Raw genomic sequence first — 14370 nt, forward strand, 5'->3', positions numbered from 1 at the left:
GTTCCAGCACCATGTTGAAAGGACCATCATCCTTCCTTTCTCCATTGACTTACCTCTTCACTTTTGCCAAGCGTCGGTTCAGTATGCAAAGGGGGCTTTGTTTCTGAACGCTCTGCTCCGTCCCACTGGCCTACACGTCCGTCCTTTCACGAGCACTGCACTGTCTTGTTCATTGCAGTTTTATAGCAAGTCTTGACATGGGGTACTAAGTCCTCTAACTGCTCTTCGGCTTCAGGATTATTTGAGCTCCTCTAGTTTCTTTGCCTTTCCAGTACAAAATTTACAGTCAGTGTGTAAATATCTATAAACATTCCTGCTGGGATTGGAATTGGGATTGAATCAAGATTCAATTGATTCGTTGAATCAAGATCAAACTAGGGAGACCTGGCTTTGTAATAATACTGAGTCTTTGTATTCCATGAACACAGTATATACCCATTTATTTAGGTCTTTTTCAGAGTTTTCAGCATACAAATAACTGTACATATTTTATTATTTATTTCTACCCTAAACTGTGTTTTTTTAAATTGATGCTGAATTTCACTTGTTCATTGCTAGCATATTGAAATGGAGGTGACTTGTGGAAACAGTGTCAGACTTTTATTTTGGGGGGCTCCAAAATCACTGTAGATGGTGATTGCAGCCATGAAATTAAAAGACACTTACTCCTTGGAAGGAAAGTTACGCCCAACCTAGACAGCATATTCAAAAGCAGAGACATTACTTTGTCAACAAAGGTCCGTCTAGTCAAGGCTATGGTTTTTCCAGTAGTCATGTATGAATGTGAGAGTTGTACTGTGAAGAAAGCTGAGCTCTGAAGAATTGATGCTTTTGAACTGTGGTGTTGTAGAAGACTCTTGAGAGTCCCTTGGACTGCAAGGAGGTCCAACCAGTCCATCCTAGAGGAGATCAGTCCTGGGTGTTCATTGGAAGGACTGATGTTGAAGCTGAAACTTCAATACTTTGGCCACCTCATGCTAAGAGTTGACTCATTGGAAAAGACTCTGATGCTGGGAGGGACTGGGGGCAGGAGGAGAAGGGGACAACAGAGGATGAGATGGCTGGATGGCATCACCAACTGGATGGACATGAGTTTGAGTGAACTCCGGGAATTGGTGATGGACAGGGAAGCCTGGCGTGCTGCAATTCATGGGGTCACAAAGAGTCGGACACGACTGAGCAACTGAACTGAACTGAACTGAACTGTGTATGCTAACTTTGTGTCCCTCCATCTTGCTAAACTCATTATTTCTTGGAGTTTTTTTTGTAGATTCTTTGGAATTTTCTATGCAGACGAGCAGTCTCTGTAAATAGAGTTTTATTTCTTCTTTTCAGATATGTATGCCTTTTCTTTCTTTCTATTGACTTCTTGCACTGACTACAGCTTCTAGTATGATACTGAATAGGAGTGGTGAGGGAAGATATTTTTGCCTTATTTCAATCTTAGAAGAAACTGTATAGTTTTCACCATTAAATATATTATCTATTGCTTTGTGAAGATGCTCTTCATCAGGTTAAGGAAGTCCCTTTTGACTCCTAATTTAATTAGAGTTTTTAAAAATCATAAATGGATATTGTGCTGTGCTTAGTCACTCAGTTGTGTCCGACTCTTTGTGACCTCATGGACAGTAGCCCGCCAGGCTCCTCTGTCCATGGGGATTCCCCAGGCAGGAATACTGGAGTGGGTTGCCATGCCCTCCTCCAGGGGCATGGTGGATACTGAATACTGTTAAATGCCTTTTCTGATTATATGGTTTTTCTCAGTAACACTAGTTTTCAAATGTCGAACTAGCCTTGCATTCCTTGGATAAAACTCATTTGGTCATGGTATATATATATTTTAATAGATTGTTGGGGTTGTTAAATTTCGTTGGGGGTTTTCACATCTAAGTTCGTGAAGAATAGTGATCTGTAATTTTCTTTTCCTGAAATGTGTTTGTTCTTGCTGTTCTATTATACTGGTTTCATAAAATGAGTTGGGAAGTATTCCCTCACTTTTTATTTTCAGAGAGAGATTGTGTAATAGTTCTTCCTTAACTATTTGCAAGAGATCATTAGTGAAGGCAACTGGGCTTTCGTTTTCTTTTTTTGGATGGTTTTTAACTACAATTTCAGTTTCTTTGACACACACAGAATTTTCAGGTTATCTATTTTTCTTTCTTGAGTGTTAGTGGTTTATATCTTTCAAGAAATTGGTTCATTCATTTAAGTTGTAAAATTTACAGGCAGAGAGTTGCTTGTAACACACCCTTTTTTTTTTTTTTTTTGAATCTAATCATCGAATCCTCCCAAACCCTGTTTTCCTGCAGCAGCGCTATCAACCGGATCCTCTGGCCTTCCCTCAAGGGACTCCTTACATCAGGCGTTCACAGGCCGGGTGGCGCAGGACACCAGCTCAGCAGCCCCCAGCCAGGGAGGTGCGTCACAGGTGCTCAAGGACGCCTAAATGTCCTCCCACACAGAACCATCGTTTCCAGCAGACCCTCTCCTGGTCAATCCCACCGGACCCAAGCTTGCCGTGTGCCTGTCCGCTCCCTCGGTCCTCCCCAGCCTTCTGTGCACGTGGGAACAAGGGCCTCCCTCGTGCGGTGCCCACTGATGTTCGGCTACAAACCATTCTTAGTGCCCACGGTTCTGAGCACTGAGCGTAGAAACAGCCGCTTCCTCTCTGCCCCAACGGCGCGGGCACAGCGGGGCGGCCGCACCCGTGGTGCCGGCAAACCCGGCATCTGCAGGGCAGTTAACACACCTTTATTACCTAAGGTTTTTCTTATTGTTAGAAATATGAAGAGGTAATTTTTATCATCTTCATTAGGGCTGCTATAAAATCAGTCGTGAGATCAGATCAGATCAGATCAGTCGCTCAGTCGTGTCCAACTCTTTGCGACCCCATGAATCGCAGCACGCCAGGTCTCCCTGTCCATCACCAAATCACAAATAAAAATACTTTAAAAATATCTTTACTAAACAAGTATTATGTAGCAGCCACACCCTTTTTCCCCACTGAGAATATGCAGACTGCATCCTTGGAGAGTATGCCAGGCTCATTCTCTCCCAGCAGGACTATTTCAGGGACTCACGGAGACAGAGTCAGCAGGCAAAGGAGCTGCCTGATGATGAAGAGGCTCTGTCCAGGGCTCTGTGCTGGGGATTCAGACACCTGGACCTACTTCTCCATGATCCTCAGCCAGTCCTTCCCCTCCCTCTGGTCTTCAGTCTCCCCAGGTGGGAAATGGGAAGCTTGGAGGCTGAGATCTATGCATATAGATGGGTTCCTGCCACCACCTACCCTCCATCAGGGAAGAGCTGAAGGTGGTCCTGAATGTCCACCGGTACCTTTGATGAGCAAACCTCACTGTGGGCCATGGCGCTATTCAGCTTTTTCATCATGAAGGCACGTGTCTCTAAAGGAAAGGGTCTGATTGCTCAGGTCCATCCCAGGTGGTTATAAAAACCACTAAGGCCTCTTAGCAGGATTCATTCCTCAACAGAAGTCCAGCTCTGTGCTGTGTTCAGAACAGGATGAACAAGAAGCAGTGGTCAAGATTGGAGCTTTGGAGTCAAAAAGACCTGGCCTGGGGCCTGCCTCAGCTGTAGCCGCCCTCCTTCATTCAGGACATCCACCGTGGGCCAGGCGCTGTCTGCACAGCGTGTAGAGAGCATGCAGTCTCTGCTCCACGCTGCTGGGGCCTCAGGGGAGAGACAGTCATTAACGTCACGTCTGACTGTGTGACCCCATGGGCTGTAGCCCGCCAGCCTCTTCTGTCTATGGAATTTTCCAAGCAAGAACACTGGAATGGGTTGCCATTTCCTCCTCCAGGGGATCTGCCAGACCCAGGGATCGAATCCGAGTCTTCTGCATCTCCTGCATTGGCAGGCGAATTCTTTACCCATGAGCCACCTGGGAAGCCATTATCAGTTTAGTTCAGTCGCTCAGTCGTGTCCGACTCTTTGCGACCCCATGAATCGCAGCATGCCAGGCCTCCCTGTCTATCACCAACTCCCGGAGTTCACTCAGATTCACGTCCATCAAGTCGGTGATGCCATCCAGCCATCTCATCCTCTGTCGTCCCCTTTTTCTCCTGCCCCCAATCCCTCCTAGCATCAGAGTCTTTTCCAATGAGTCAACTCTTCGCATGAGGTGGCCAAAGTACTGGAGTTTCAGCTTTAGCATCATTCCTTCCAAACAAATCCCAGGGCTGATCTCCTTCAGAATGGACTGGTTGGATCTCCTTGCAGTCCCAGGGACTCTCAAGAGTCTTCTCCAACACCACAGTTCAAAAGCACCAATTCTTCGGCACTCAGCTTTCTTCACAGTCCAACTCTCACATCCATACATGACCATTGGAAAAACCATAGCCTTGACTAGACGGAAGCCATTATAAATAAGCCCAAATTATGATGAGATTATAAGTTTCTATCTCACAGAGCTGCAGTGAGGGTCAGAGCTGACAAGTGGAGATCACCAGCTCCTGGGTGAGTGCTCCATGAAGGATGCCATCCCAGGCTCAGGCCAGAGAGGACCAGTCAGCAGAACAGACCTTGGTAAAAGCCAGTCCACAGAGAGGTCAGCCCAACCCAGTTGACACACAGCACACACGACAGATCTGGAAATAGTGGTTCATCCCCATAGTCACCGAGACACCAAATCAGCAACAGATGCTCCATGGCCAGCCCCAAGGCCACAAGCAGCACAGTGGTGACCCCAAGAGTGGGGCATTCATGGGAACAGAGTTCCTGCCCCCCAAAAACCCCATCCAGGATGGAAGCCTGGCTCCCACTGGCAGAAACCAAATAGGTCTTCCACCCTGGGATGACCTCAAGGGTGAAGGCCATGGAGCCTGGCAGGATAAGATACAAGCACCCTGGGCTTCAGAAACTCAGTGATTCATAAGAAGACTAAATGGCCTTTGTTTCCTCCTTCTGCATTCTTTTGATATTTGACCAATACAGGGTCCTAGGGAGGTGGTGGAACAAAGTCCATAGCTTTTAGAGGGCCTGAAGGGCTAGGGCTGGATCCCTGTGTGAGCCCAAGCAAGGTACTACGCCTCTCTGAGCCTCAGTGACGCATCTATGAAGTGTCCACTTACTAAATGCCATCTATTAATGCCCACCAAAGGGCTACTGGGAGGATTAAATAAGCGTGTATCTAAAGTGTTTAGCACAATGCCTGGTTCATAATAACTGGTTAATAAATAGCATTATTATTATTAAATGCCAGTCAACTCTGGCTGTCCTTAAAGGAACAAACAAGGTTTTATGGCCCCTTCTCTGGTGGGGTTTGCTGGGGGCAGGTGTAAAGGCATAAGAGAGGCCTAAAGGTAAATGCAGAGGCAGGAGTCACCCCTGCCGGGAGGGCGGGACAGTTCCAAGTTCCAGGCAGCTGCCCCTGGGTGAAGGCTGGCAAGTGCAGGGCCTCCTCCTCTGAGCTCTTTTCCCAGCAGTGTTCCAGGACTCACAGGGCCCCTCAGGAGCGAAGGGAGAGGCTGAAAGCCAGGCACAAGGTGCGCTATCACCCCAGGAAAGCTCTGCACGGTGGCAAGGAGCCCTATTTACAAATAAAGTTTGTTCTTGGCTCCACCACCCACACAGCCAAGCCCCTTTATTCCATTTCAATATGCTTAATTACGTGGAAAGTGCACTGGCAATAAAACAGAATGAATCAGTCCCGGACGCCTGAGTGAGTGTAGGCAGGTGTTAGCATATGCGAGGGCCCTGGGAGGGGAAAGTCCAAGAGTGGCAGGGAATATACTGATAAAATGTTTTACTACGGTGGGGATGGAAGATGCAAGGGCCTTTACTGAAGGGGGGCATTTTAGGAGCAAATAAAGCTTCTGATCGCCTGCAACTGAGAAGCAGACTAAAGTAAATGAAAAACTTCTTCTACGGAATATTTTTCTTCTGCCTTGTTTCAAAATGGAAATCACTTTCTTGTTGCTGCTTCCATGATTATAAAAGTAGCATTTGCTCCATTGAGACACTGTCTAAGGATATAAAGAATTAAATGAAAATCATCCATAATCTTACCACCTCAGGATACCCACTATTGACATCTTGGTGTGTGCTGCTGTAGAGGGTTCTCTGGATATGTTTTTGCATACGTATACAATATGCATGAGATCCTGTAGACACGTGGTTTGGCAGCCTGGTTTCCATCGAATAACACACTGCGGACGTCCTTCCGTAGTAATAACAGAAGATCTCGAGCATCATCTTTTTACGGCTGCAGAGTCCTGTGTGCATTATATGATCTGTGTGATCCAGCTATTTGCCTCCTCAGCATGGTCTGGCACCTTCTCCCCGCCTGGCTTTCTGCATTCAGCCAACACCAGTCTTCCTTTGCATCCTAGAACACTTCTTTCTGCTTCAGGGACTCAGCGTTAGGTGTCCTTTCTGCCCCAAATTCTCCTTCCTCCTTCACATAATTCATCTTTTTCCTTTCAAATTTCCACTGAAATGTTTCTCCAGGAAGTCTTCCTGGATATCTACCCCCAGACACTGAGAGTTCCATTTATCACATCTTGGTATTTATTGCATTTAAATACACAGTCGTGAAACTTACTCCCCCTCCCCCTTGTCTTCCCACTAGAAAATAAGCTCTCGGAGGGCAGGGACTGTGTCTGTCTTTCTCAGCTGAGAAGCCACAGGGCAAGTACAGTGTCTGGCATGCAGAAGTGCTCAGTATACATGCGCTGACCACGTGGAAGGAATCGAAGGAGAGGCAGCCAGGGAGCCCCGCTTCCCGCATTAATGCCTACTTCCTGCCTGCCTGCCAAACGATCTGCCAGCAGGTCACCTACTTTGGCACCTCTCTGTGGGTACAGGAGCCTCCAGGTGAAGGAGAATAGATCACGGTCCTGTGCCTGGGCGCCCGCTGGTGCTCCCCGGCCAGAGATAGTCCCAGAGATCTGCCTGCCCAACTGTTAAACTGCTCACGGCCCAAGCTGGGAAACCAAGGCCCAGAGATGGTGACTGCAACCACCAAACTAAAGTACGCTTGCTCCATGGAAGAAAAGCTATGACAAACCTAGACGGCTTATTCAAAAGCAGAGACATCACTTTGCTGACAAAGGTCTGTTTAGTCAAAGCTATGGTAGTCATGTAAAGGATGTGAGAGTTGGACCATAAAGAAGGCTGAGTGCTGAAGAATTGGTGCTTTCAAACTGTGGTGCTAGAGAAGACTCTTGAGAGTCCCCTGGACTGCAAGGAGATCAAACCAGTCAATCCTAAAGGAAATCAGTCCTGAATACTCATTGGAAGGACTGATGCTGAAGCTGAAGCTCCAATACTTTGGCCACCTGATGTGAAGAGCTGACTCACTGGAAAAGACACTGATGCTGGGAAAGACTGAGGGCAGGAGAAGAAGGGGGTGACAGAGGGTGAGATGGTTGGCAGGCATTACTGACTCAATGGACATGAGTTTGAGCAAACTCTGGGAGATAGTGAAGGACAGGGAAGCCTGGCGTGCTGCAGACCACGGGGTCACGAAGAGTCAGACACGACTTAGCAACTGAACAACAACAACAAATAATTGCTTTGTTAATATTGTGTTAGTTTCTGTTGTACAACAGCATGAATCAACTATATGTATACATATATCCCTCCCTCTTGAACCTCCCTCCCACCCACCTGCTTCCCACCCCTCTAGGTCATCACAAAGCACCACGCTGTTTCCTGTGCTATACAGCAGCTTCCCACTAGCTATCTGTTTTACACATCAGTTCAGTTTAGTCTTCTCCAACACCACAGTTCAAAGGCATCAATTCTTCGGTGCTCAGCTTTCTTTATGGTCCAACTCTCACATCCATACATGACTACTCGAAAAACCATAGCTTTGACAAGATGGACCTTTGTCAACAAAGTAATGTCTCTGCTTTTTAGGTATGAGAAGGAAATGGCAACCCACTCCAGTGTTCTTGCCTGGAGAATCCCAGGGACGGGGGAGCCTGGTGGGCTGCCGTCTATGGGGTTGCACAGAGTCGGACACGACTGAAGTGACTTAGCAGCAGCAGCATATGTATGTCAATGCTACTCTAAATCCATTCATGGGGCTACACCTTTATAACCTAATCACCTTCCAAAGACCTCACCTCCTAGTATCATCACTTTGGGAGTTAAGAGTTTCAAGGTATGAATTTGGGAGGAACACATTCAGTCTGTAACACAGACACACAATAATTTTAACCTTTATCATTAATGCCATCGAGTGTATTCTTCATTTTCTTCTGAGAAAGAGATGCTGTATATTATCATTATCTAGGAAGGGGAAGGGGAACAGTGAGGTGGAGGGATTCTCCAAGGTCACAAGGCTTCGATAACAAAAGCAGCAACGCTGGGATCCGGCCTCCAGACCCAGAGCTTGCCTCATCGTGTTGTGTTTCCTAGGGGGATCCCCCTGAGCCACGTCACGGAGGAGGAGGTGCGGGCAGCCTCCTGACCCCCACTCTGACCCGCCGTGACCCTTCTTCTCATCCACATGGAGAACCAGCTTCCCCGGGTCAGTAGAGCACTCAGGCCCTTTGTTACGAAGACGCAAGCTCATCTCCTGCCTTCTTCCCCAGCCTCACACGTGGCTAGTGGCCCATCGGGTCACACCTGGTCAAACCACATGGCTCCTTCAGCCAGAAAGCCCTGCAGCCCAGCCCCTTCACCCTTATCCTCTCGTCCACCGGACTTGGCTCAAATGCCACCTGTACCCAGGGTCAGTGCCGCCACAGCACCTTTGGCCATAGGATTTAGCCACAAAGCATGCTGCTACTTATCTAAGGAATCTGTGTCTGGGGTCCAGTGTAACACAGTCTCCGCCTCACCCACTGTACCTCCCCAAAGCCCTGGGGCAGTTCCTGGCCCTCCTCACTGGGGGATACAGTGTAACGGTTAAGCCCATGGGCTTTGGAGCTAAGGCTGCTGGGCTCAAACCCTGCTCTGCTCGCCATTGGCTGCATGACCTTGGACAAGTCTGTTTAACCTCTACAGCCTCAGTTTCCCCAACTGGACAATGGGGGTAAGAACATCTCACACCACAAGGCAGGATAATGTTCAGAGAGATGATATGTGTGACATTAAGGACAAATCCCGGGCACGCAGCTGGCCCTCTTCAAGATGAGCGCTAACTGCTGGTTGCCCTGGATCGAATGCCAGCCCTGAAGCTGCCCAATGCGACCCCATCCCAGCCCACAGCTGCCTCTCCTCTTCCCTCTCCAGGTGTCACAATAAACCCCAAAATCAGGGCCATCGCCGGTGTTTATAAAACAGCAGCCTCAAAGAGCTCAGGCTGGCCCGCTGCCCTCAGCGTGTGGGAGGGTGCCCTGTGGGAGGATGACTAGGAGAACTCCAGGCCTGGGAGTGGGGGGGTGAGGTGTTCTGAGCTGTGAGCTGTGAAGGAGAGTCGTGGAGCCAGGGGAGGGCTCCCGGCTGGGACAGGTCCTTGAGGCGGGGTGCTGACTGCTCTGCTGGACATCCCATTGCAATCAGCGGCCCAGAGTTCCACACATAGGAACCTTCCCTCCCTCTCTCCCAGGCCTGCAGCCCAGCGCCCCATCCCTCTCCCTGGAGTCAGGGGTCTCTCACCTTGAGCCCGCTGCTCTCTGCTTCGGAGCCTGGGTCCACGCCGGTGACGTAAATGCCCAGGCCGTACTCCGCTCCCCCGCGGATGGTGAGGCCCAGGGACCGGCCGTCCCCCAGCACCAGGTTCACCTGCAGGGGGAGAGGAGACAGTATTGGAGGGCCTGGAGGGCACCGGGAACTTCGGGGTGCAGGGGGCGGCCGCTTGAAGGGCCCCCTCCCGTACTCTGAAGGGCACACCTACTCGGGCTTGCAAGGTGTCCTGGAACATTCTGGTTTCTGCCCCAGCTCTGCCCCCGACTCACTGAGTGATGCGGGGAAGTCCCTCTCCCTTCCTGGGTCACAGGCACAAGTGAAGTAAAGGGAAGGCCCCGAGGAAGCGACCTCTAGGGACCCCCTGGTATTGACACCCCAGGTTTTCATGTTTCCCTCACATCACGGGGGCCCGGACTCTCTCAGCCCGCACTGGCCGCCCTTGACTTCACACCCTTCAGTCAAGGAGTACCTGTCAGGCCCAAGGCCTCCACCCAGCTCCCCCACCTCCCGTCCTCTGATCTGAGGATCCAGGCTGAGTCCAGGATCAGGGCCCACCACCAGGCAGGCCACCCGCAGCGTCCCCCGCCTCCCAGGGGCCTGGTCTCCTGCCTCCCTGGGGGTATCCTGCTCTGCCACCCGTCCTCCCAGGCCACGGCAGTGTCATTTCAGCAGCCCTTCATCTCACAAACACGGGGAGTGCCCACCGAGTGCAGACCCAGTGCCAGGCCAGGGATGTGGAGATGACCCAGACACAGGTCTGCCCCCAAGGGCGCCGAGTCCTGAGGGGCAGAGAGACCAGCAAACAAACCTTCAGGGTGCCGCGTGATCAGAGCCGGATGGGGTGACATGGGGGCCATGTGGGTGCAGAGAAGGAGCAATGGCCCTGCCTGGAGATGGGGGTTGGATGGGGGGAGCTTTCTGGAGAAGTGACATCCTTCACGAAGAACTGGAGAAGGGAGGCATGGTGGCTGGAGCAGGAAGCGCTGCAGGTGGTGGGGGAGGCTGAGGGGGGTTTGTCAAGAGGCTAGCGCAGAAGCCTCAGTATCCATGAGGGAGACTGGTGTGCTTGGCCAATTACAAAAAGAAGTCGCCAAACAGTTGAAAGTGCTAGTTGCTCAGTCATGTCCGACTCTTTGCAACCCCATGGACTGTAGCCTGCCAGGCTCCGCTGTCCATGGGATGCTCCAGGCAGGAATACTGGAGTGGGTTGCTATTCCCTTCTCCAGGGGATCTTCCTGACCCAGGGATAGAACCGAGGTCTCCCTCATTGCAGGCAGATTCTTTACTGTCTGAGCCACCGGAGAAGCAGAACAGCTGAAAACTTACCCCAAAAAAGGGCAGAAAACACCCCGAAACAAGTTAAGACCCAGTGGCATGTAAGGGACCCAAACAGAGCACAGTGTGACCGCTCACAGGAGATGGGGAGGCGGAGGTTGCAGCAGGCATTGGGGAGGGCAAATGTCATGGAGTCAGTTAGGAAGCCATTCAACTAGCTATCTCTTTCTGAAAAGTCATTCACCCGACAGTTATCAGGGGCTCTGCACCCATCAGGCGCCCCTTACATCTATTATCTCACTTCATTCTTCAGTCCTCCCCTCTGGAGATCAGGGGGGAAGTAACTTGCCCAGGGTCACGTAGCCAGTCCCCTACCGGTCAGGGGGAGGTCCTGGAGAAGACAGACTCAAGTCCAAACTGACCACGAAGATTGTCGGGGGAGAGAGCAGAAAGGAACCTGGGAGCACACAGATGGCTGTGTCCCCTTCAAATACTAAAGATGAAACAAGCCCCACGGCTTGCCGGTCACTTCCCCGTAAATCCTTTACATGGGAATAAAATGGAGTCTTCATCACAGGACTATAATAACAGACCTACCCACAGCAGGGTATCTGCTTCAATCACCTGCTGGCAACTCCACCAGCACTTGGCAGGAAACAAAACTCATCTAAGGGAAAGGGCACTCACTATGTGAGAGGCATCCTGGCACAGTGAAAAGAAGACCATTCAGGCTAATAATAAGATATAAAAATAATAACTCATTAAAGCAATTGGTTACTGAATGTACTGCATCTTTCCTAAATCCCTACTCAACACTTCACATGCCTTACCCCCTTTAGTTCTCTTTCCTCTTCTGTGGTTTCTCTTATTATCCCCAGTTTCCAGATAAGGAAACTGAGGCTGGAGACGTGAAATGGCCTGGCCAAGATCACAGAGCTGGCAGCTGGCAGAGCCCAGCTGTTTAACCAGCTTGCCGCATTGCCTCCCAGAGGACTGAGTTCACATCCTGCTTCTGCCCTTTACTCCTGGGCAACTCTGGGGCAAGGCCCAATGCTTTTCTGATCTTCAGTTTCCCCATCAGTGAAATGAGAGCCACACAGCCTAGCTGGGGCAGGCACTGCCATCCTTCTTCCAGCCCCCGCTTAGAACCCCAAGGAAGCAATGTGAACAGCCCCAGGAGATGACGTCCATAAATATTTGGGGGCAAAAAAAAGATATGAAAGGTACCTAGCACGTAGGCAGTGATGGATAAATGATGGTTGTTGCTGCCATGAATTACTGTGTCCCAGGCACCATCCTCTGTGCACACGATTTATTGATTCTTGAAACAGCCCCGTGTGGCTCCTGTGATCACCCCCAAATCACGGCTAGGGAAGCTTAAGTGACACACCCAAGGTCAGGTGACTCACCCAAGGTCACACAGTCCGGGAATTCTGAAACCAGGGGTGATACTGTGATTTATACTAAGAAATACATATTTTTGTCTTTGTCCTCCTTCCTGGCAATAAGCTCCGGAAACTTTGTAGATTCCTAAGTGATAAGACCACTAGGGGCATCTTTTGTTCTCATAAGGCGACTCTGGGTGCCTGGAAGGCATCTGGTCACCAGAAAGACCCAGCCATGATCAGAAGCTTGGAATTTTCAACACCACCCCCATCTGCTTCAATGACCTGCTGGAAACTCCACCTTCCCCACTCTCCAGAGACGGAAGAAGCGCTAGAAATGGAGTTAATAACTGGTCATGCCTATATGATGAAGGCTCCATAAAAATCCCAATTGTATGGGGTTCAGAGAGCTTCCGGCTCAGTGGACAGGTGGAGGTATGGGGAGTGTGGTACATCCGGAAGGGGTGTGGAAGCTCCGAAACCCTCCTACACACCCTGCCCTACGCACCCCTTCCGTCTGGATGTTCATCTATCCTTTATCATGTCCTTTATGATAAACTGGTAAACAGTAAGTAAACTATCTACCTGAGTCCCATGAGTCATTTTAGCAAATTAATCAAGCTGAGACAGGGTCATGGGAACCTCTGAGTTATGCCAATTGGTCAGAAGCACAGGTGATAAGCTAAACTTGAAACTGGCATCTGGAGTGTGGCAGTGGGGGAGGTGTCCATTGGACTGAGTCTTTAACCTGTGCGACTGGACACTGTCTCCAGGAAGAGCGTGTCAGAATTGAGTTAAATTATAAGACACCCAGCTGGTGTTCCAGAGAATTACTTGGTGGAGAAAACCTGCACACATCTGGTGTCAGAGCACCCTGAATGTGATGATAAAGGAGAAACACAGGAGGAGCACTGTAGGATTTCCTTATACGGACTTCAGACCCAGTTCCAAACCCTCCTCACCTTCCATACCCAGCTGGTTCCCAGCCTAAACCAAAGGGGCAGGTCCCACCTTGTCTCTGCAGTTACTGAAGGGATGAGCTTGGGGGAGGGAACAGCTGCTGCTTCAGAGGATCTGCCTGCTTAGCCCAGATTGGGCCCGTGGCTCTGAGAAGCCACTGAGACTTGCCCACTTGCTCAGTGACCCTGGTCAGGGGTGGGCAGTAGGGGACATTTGAGTCCTGCATTTTAAAACAGTCACTCATGCAATTAATACTTCTGACTAGTCAAGGCTATGGTTTTTCCAGTGGTCATGTATGGATGTGAGAGTTGGACTGTGAAGAAAGCTGAGCACTGAAGAATTGATGCTTTTGAACTATAGTGTTGGAGAAGACTCTTGAGAGTCCCTTGGACTGCAAGGCGATCTAACCAGTCCATCCTAGAGGAGATCAGTCCTGGGTGTTCATTGGAAGGACTGATGTTGAAGCTGAAACTCCAATACTTTGGCCACCTCATGCGAAGAGCTGACTCATTTGAAAAGACCCTGATGCTGGGGAAGATTGAGGGCAGGAGGAGAAGGGGGCAACAGAGGATGAGGTGGTTGGATGGCATCACCAACTTGATGGTCATGGGTTTGAGTGGACTCCGGGAGTTGGTGATGGACAGGGAGGCCTGGTGTGCTCTGGTTCATGGGGTTGCAAAGAGTCAAATACGATTGAGTGACTGAACTGAACTGAACTGAAGCATGTGCACTGTGCCAGGCCCTGATTCAGGCCCTGTGAGTGCACCAAAGCACAGCACCAGTGCTGGGGAGGAGGCCCTACCCTTGTCTCCATTTTATAGAAGAGGAGGTTGAGGCTCAGAGGGGTTATGTAACTTCTCCAAGGTCACACAGCTGGCAAGTGGTGGGGTGAGGATTTGAAGCCAGGCAGTCTGGATCCAGTGTCTTACTCTTCCTGTCATGCTGACGAGATCCCGTCTAACCCCCACAGCAGATCTGTCCTAGGTTTTTTATACGGAGACCACATCTGTACCATAGAGACTACAGGCCAGCGCAGAATGGGAAGCTGGAATGAGGAACAACTCTGCACCCTATTCACCTCTGAGCATGTGACCGTGACTTGGGAGCAGACAGGCCTGATTCTCGCAGGAGTTACCTGTGTTCCTCCCTT

At 50.0% G+C, this 14370-nt stretch overlaps 1 protein-coding gene and 1 non-coding gene across 4 annotated transcripts in view; both read right to left on the bottom strand.

Annotated features, from left to right (window-relative positions):
* Positions 1 to 14370, bottom strand: part of WHRN (whirlin) — a 91972-nt gene that overhangs the window by 46970 nt on the left and 30632 nt on the right. For all 3 annotated transcript variants that reach the window (XM_019966797.2, XM_070795346.1, XM_070795347.1), the window contains exon 3: positions 9571 to 9696. In XM_019966797.2, the coding sequence (XP_019822356.2) occupies positions 9571 to 9696 (126 nt within the window). The remainder of the gene's footprint in view (positions 1 to 9570; positions 9697 to 14370) is intronic.
* On the bottom strand, positions 2597 to 2730 carry LOC139184709 (small nucleolar RNA SNORA43). The gene has a single exon (XR_011568274.1). It is a non-coding gene; the product is annotated as a small nucleolar RNA SNORA43 (small nucleolar RNA).

The sequence above is a fragment of the Bos indicus genome, chromosome 8, assembly GCF_029378745.1.
Source record: "Bos indicus isolate NIAB-ARS_2022 breed Sahiwal x Tharparkar chromosome 8, NIAB-ARS_B.indTharparkar_mat_pri_1.0, whole genome shotgun sequence".
Classification (NCBI taxonomy): Eukaryota; Metazoa; Chordata; class Mammalia; order Artiodactyla; family Bovidae; genus Bos; species Bos indicus.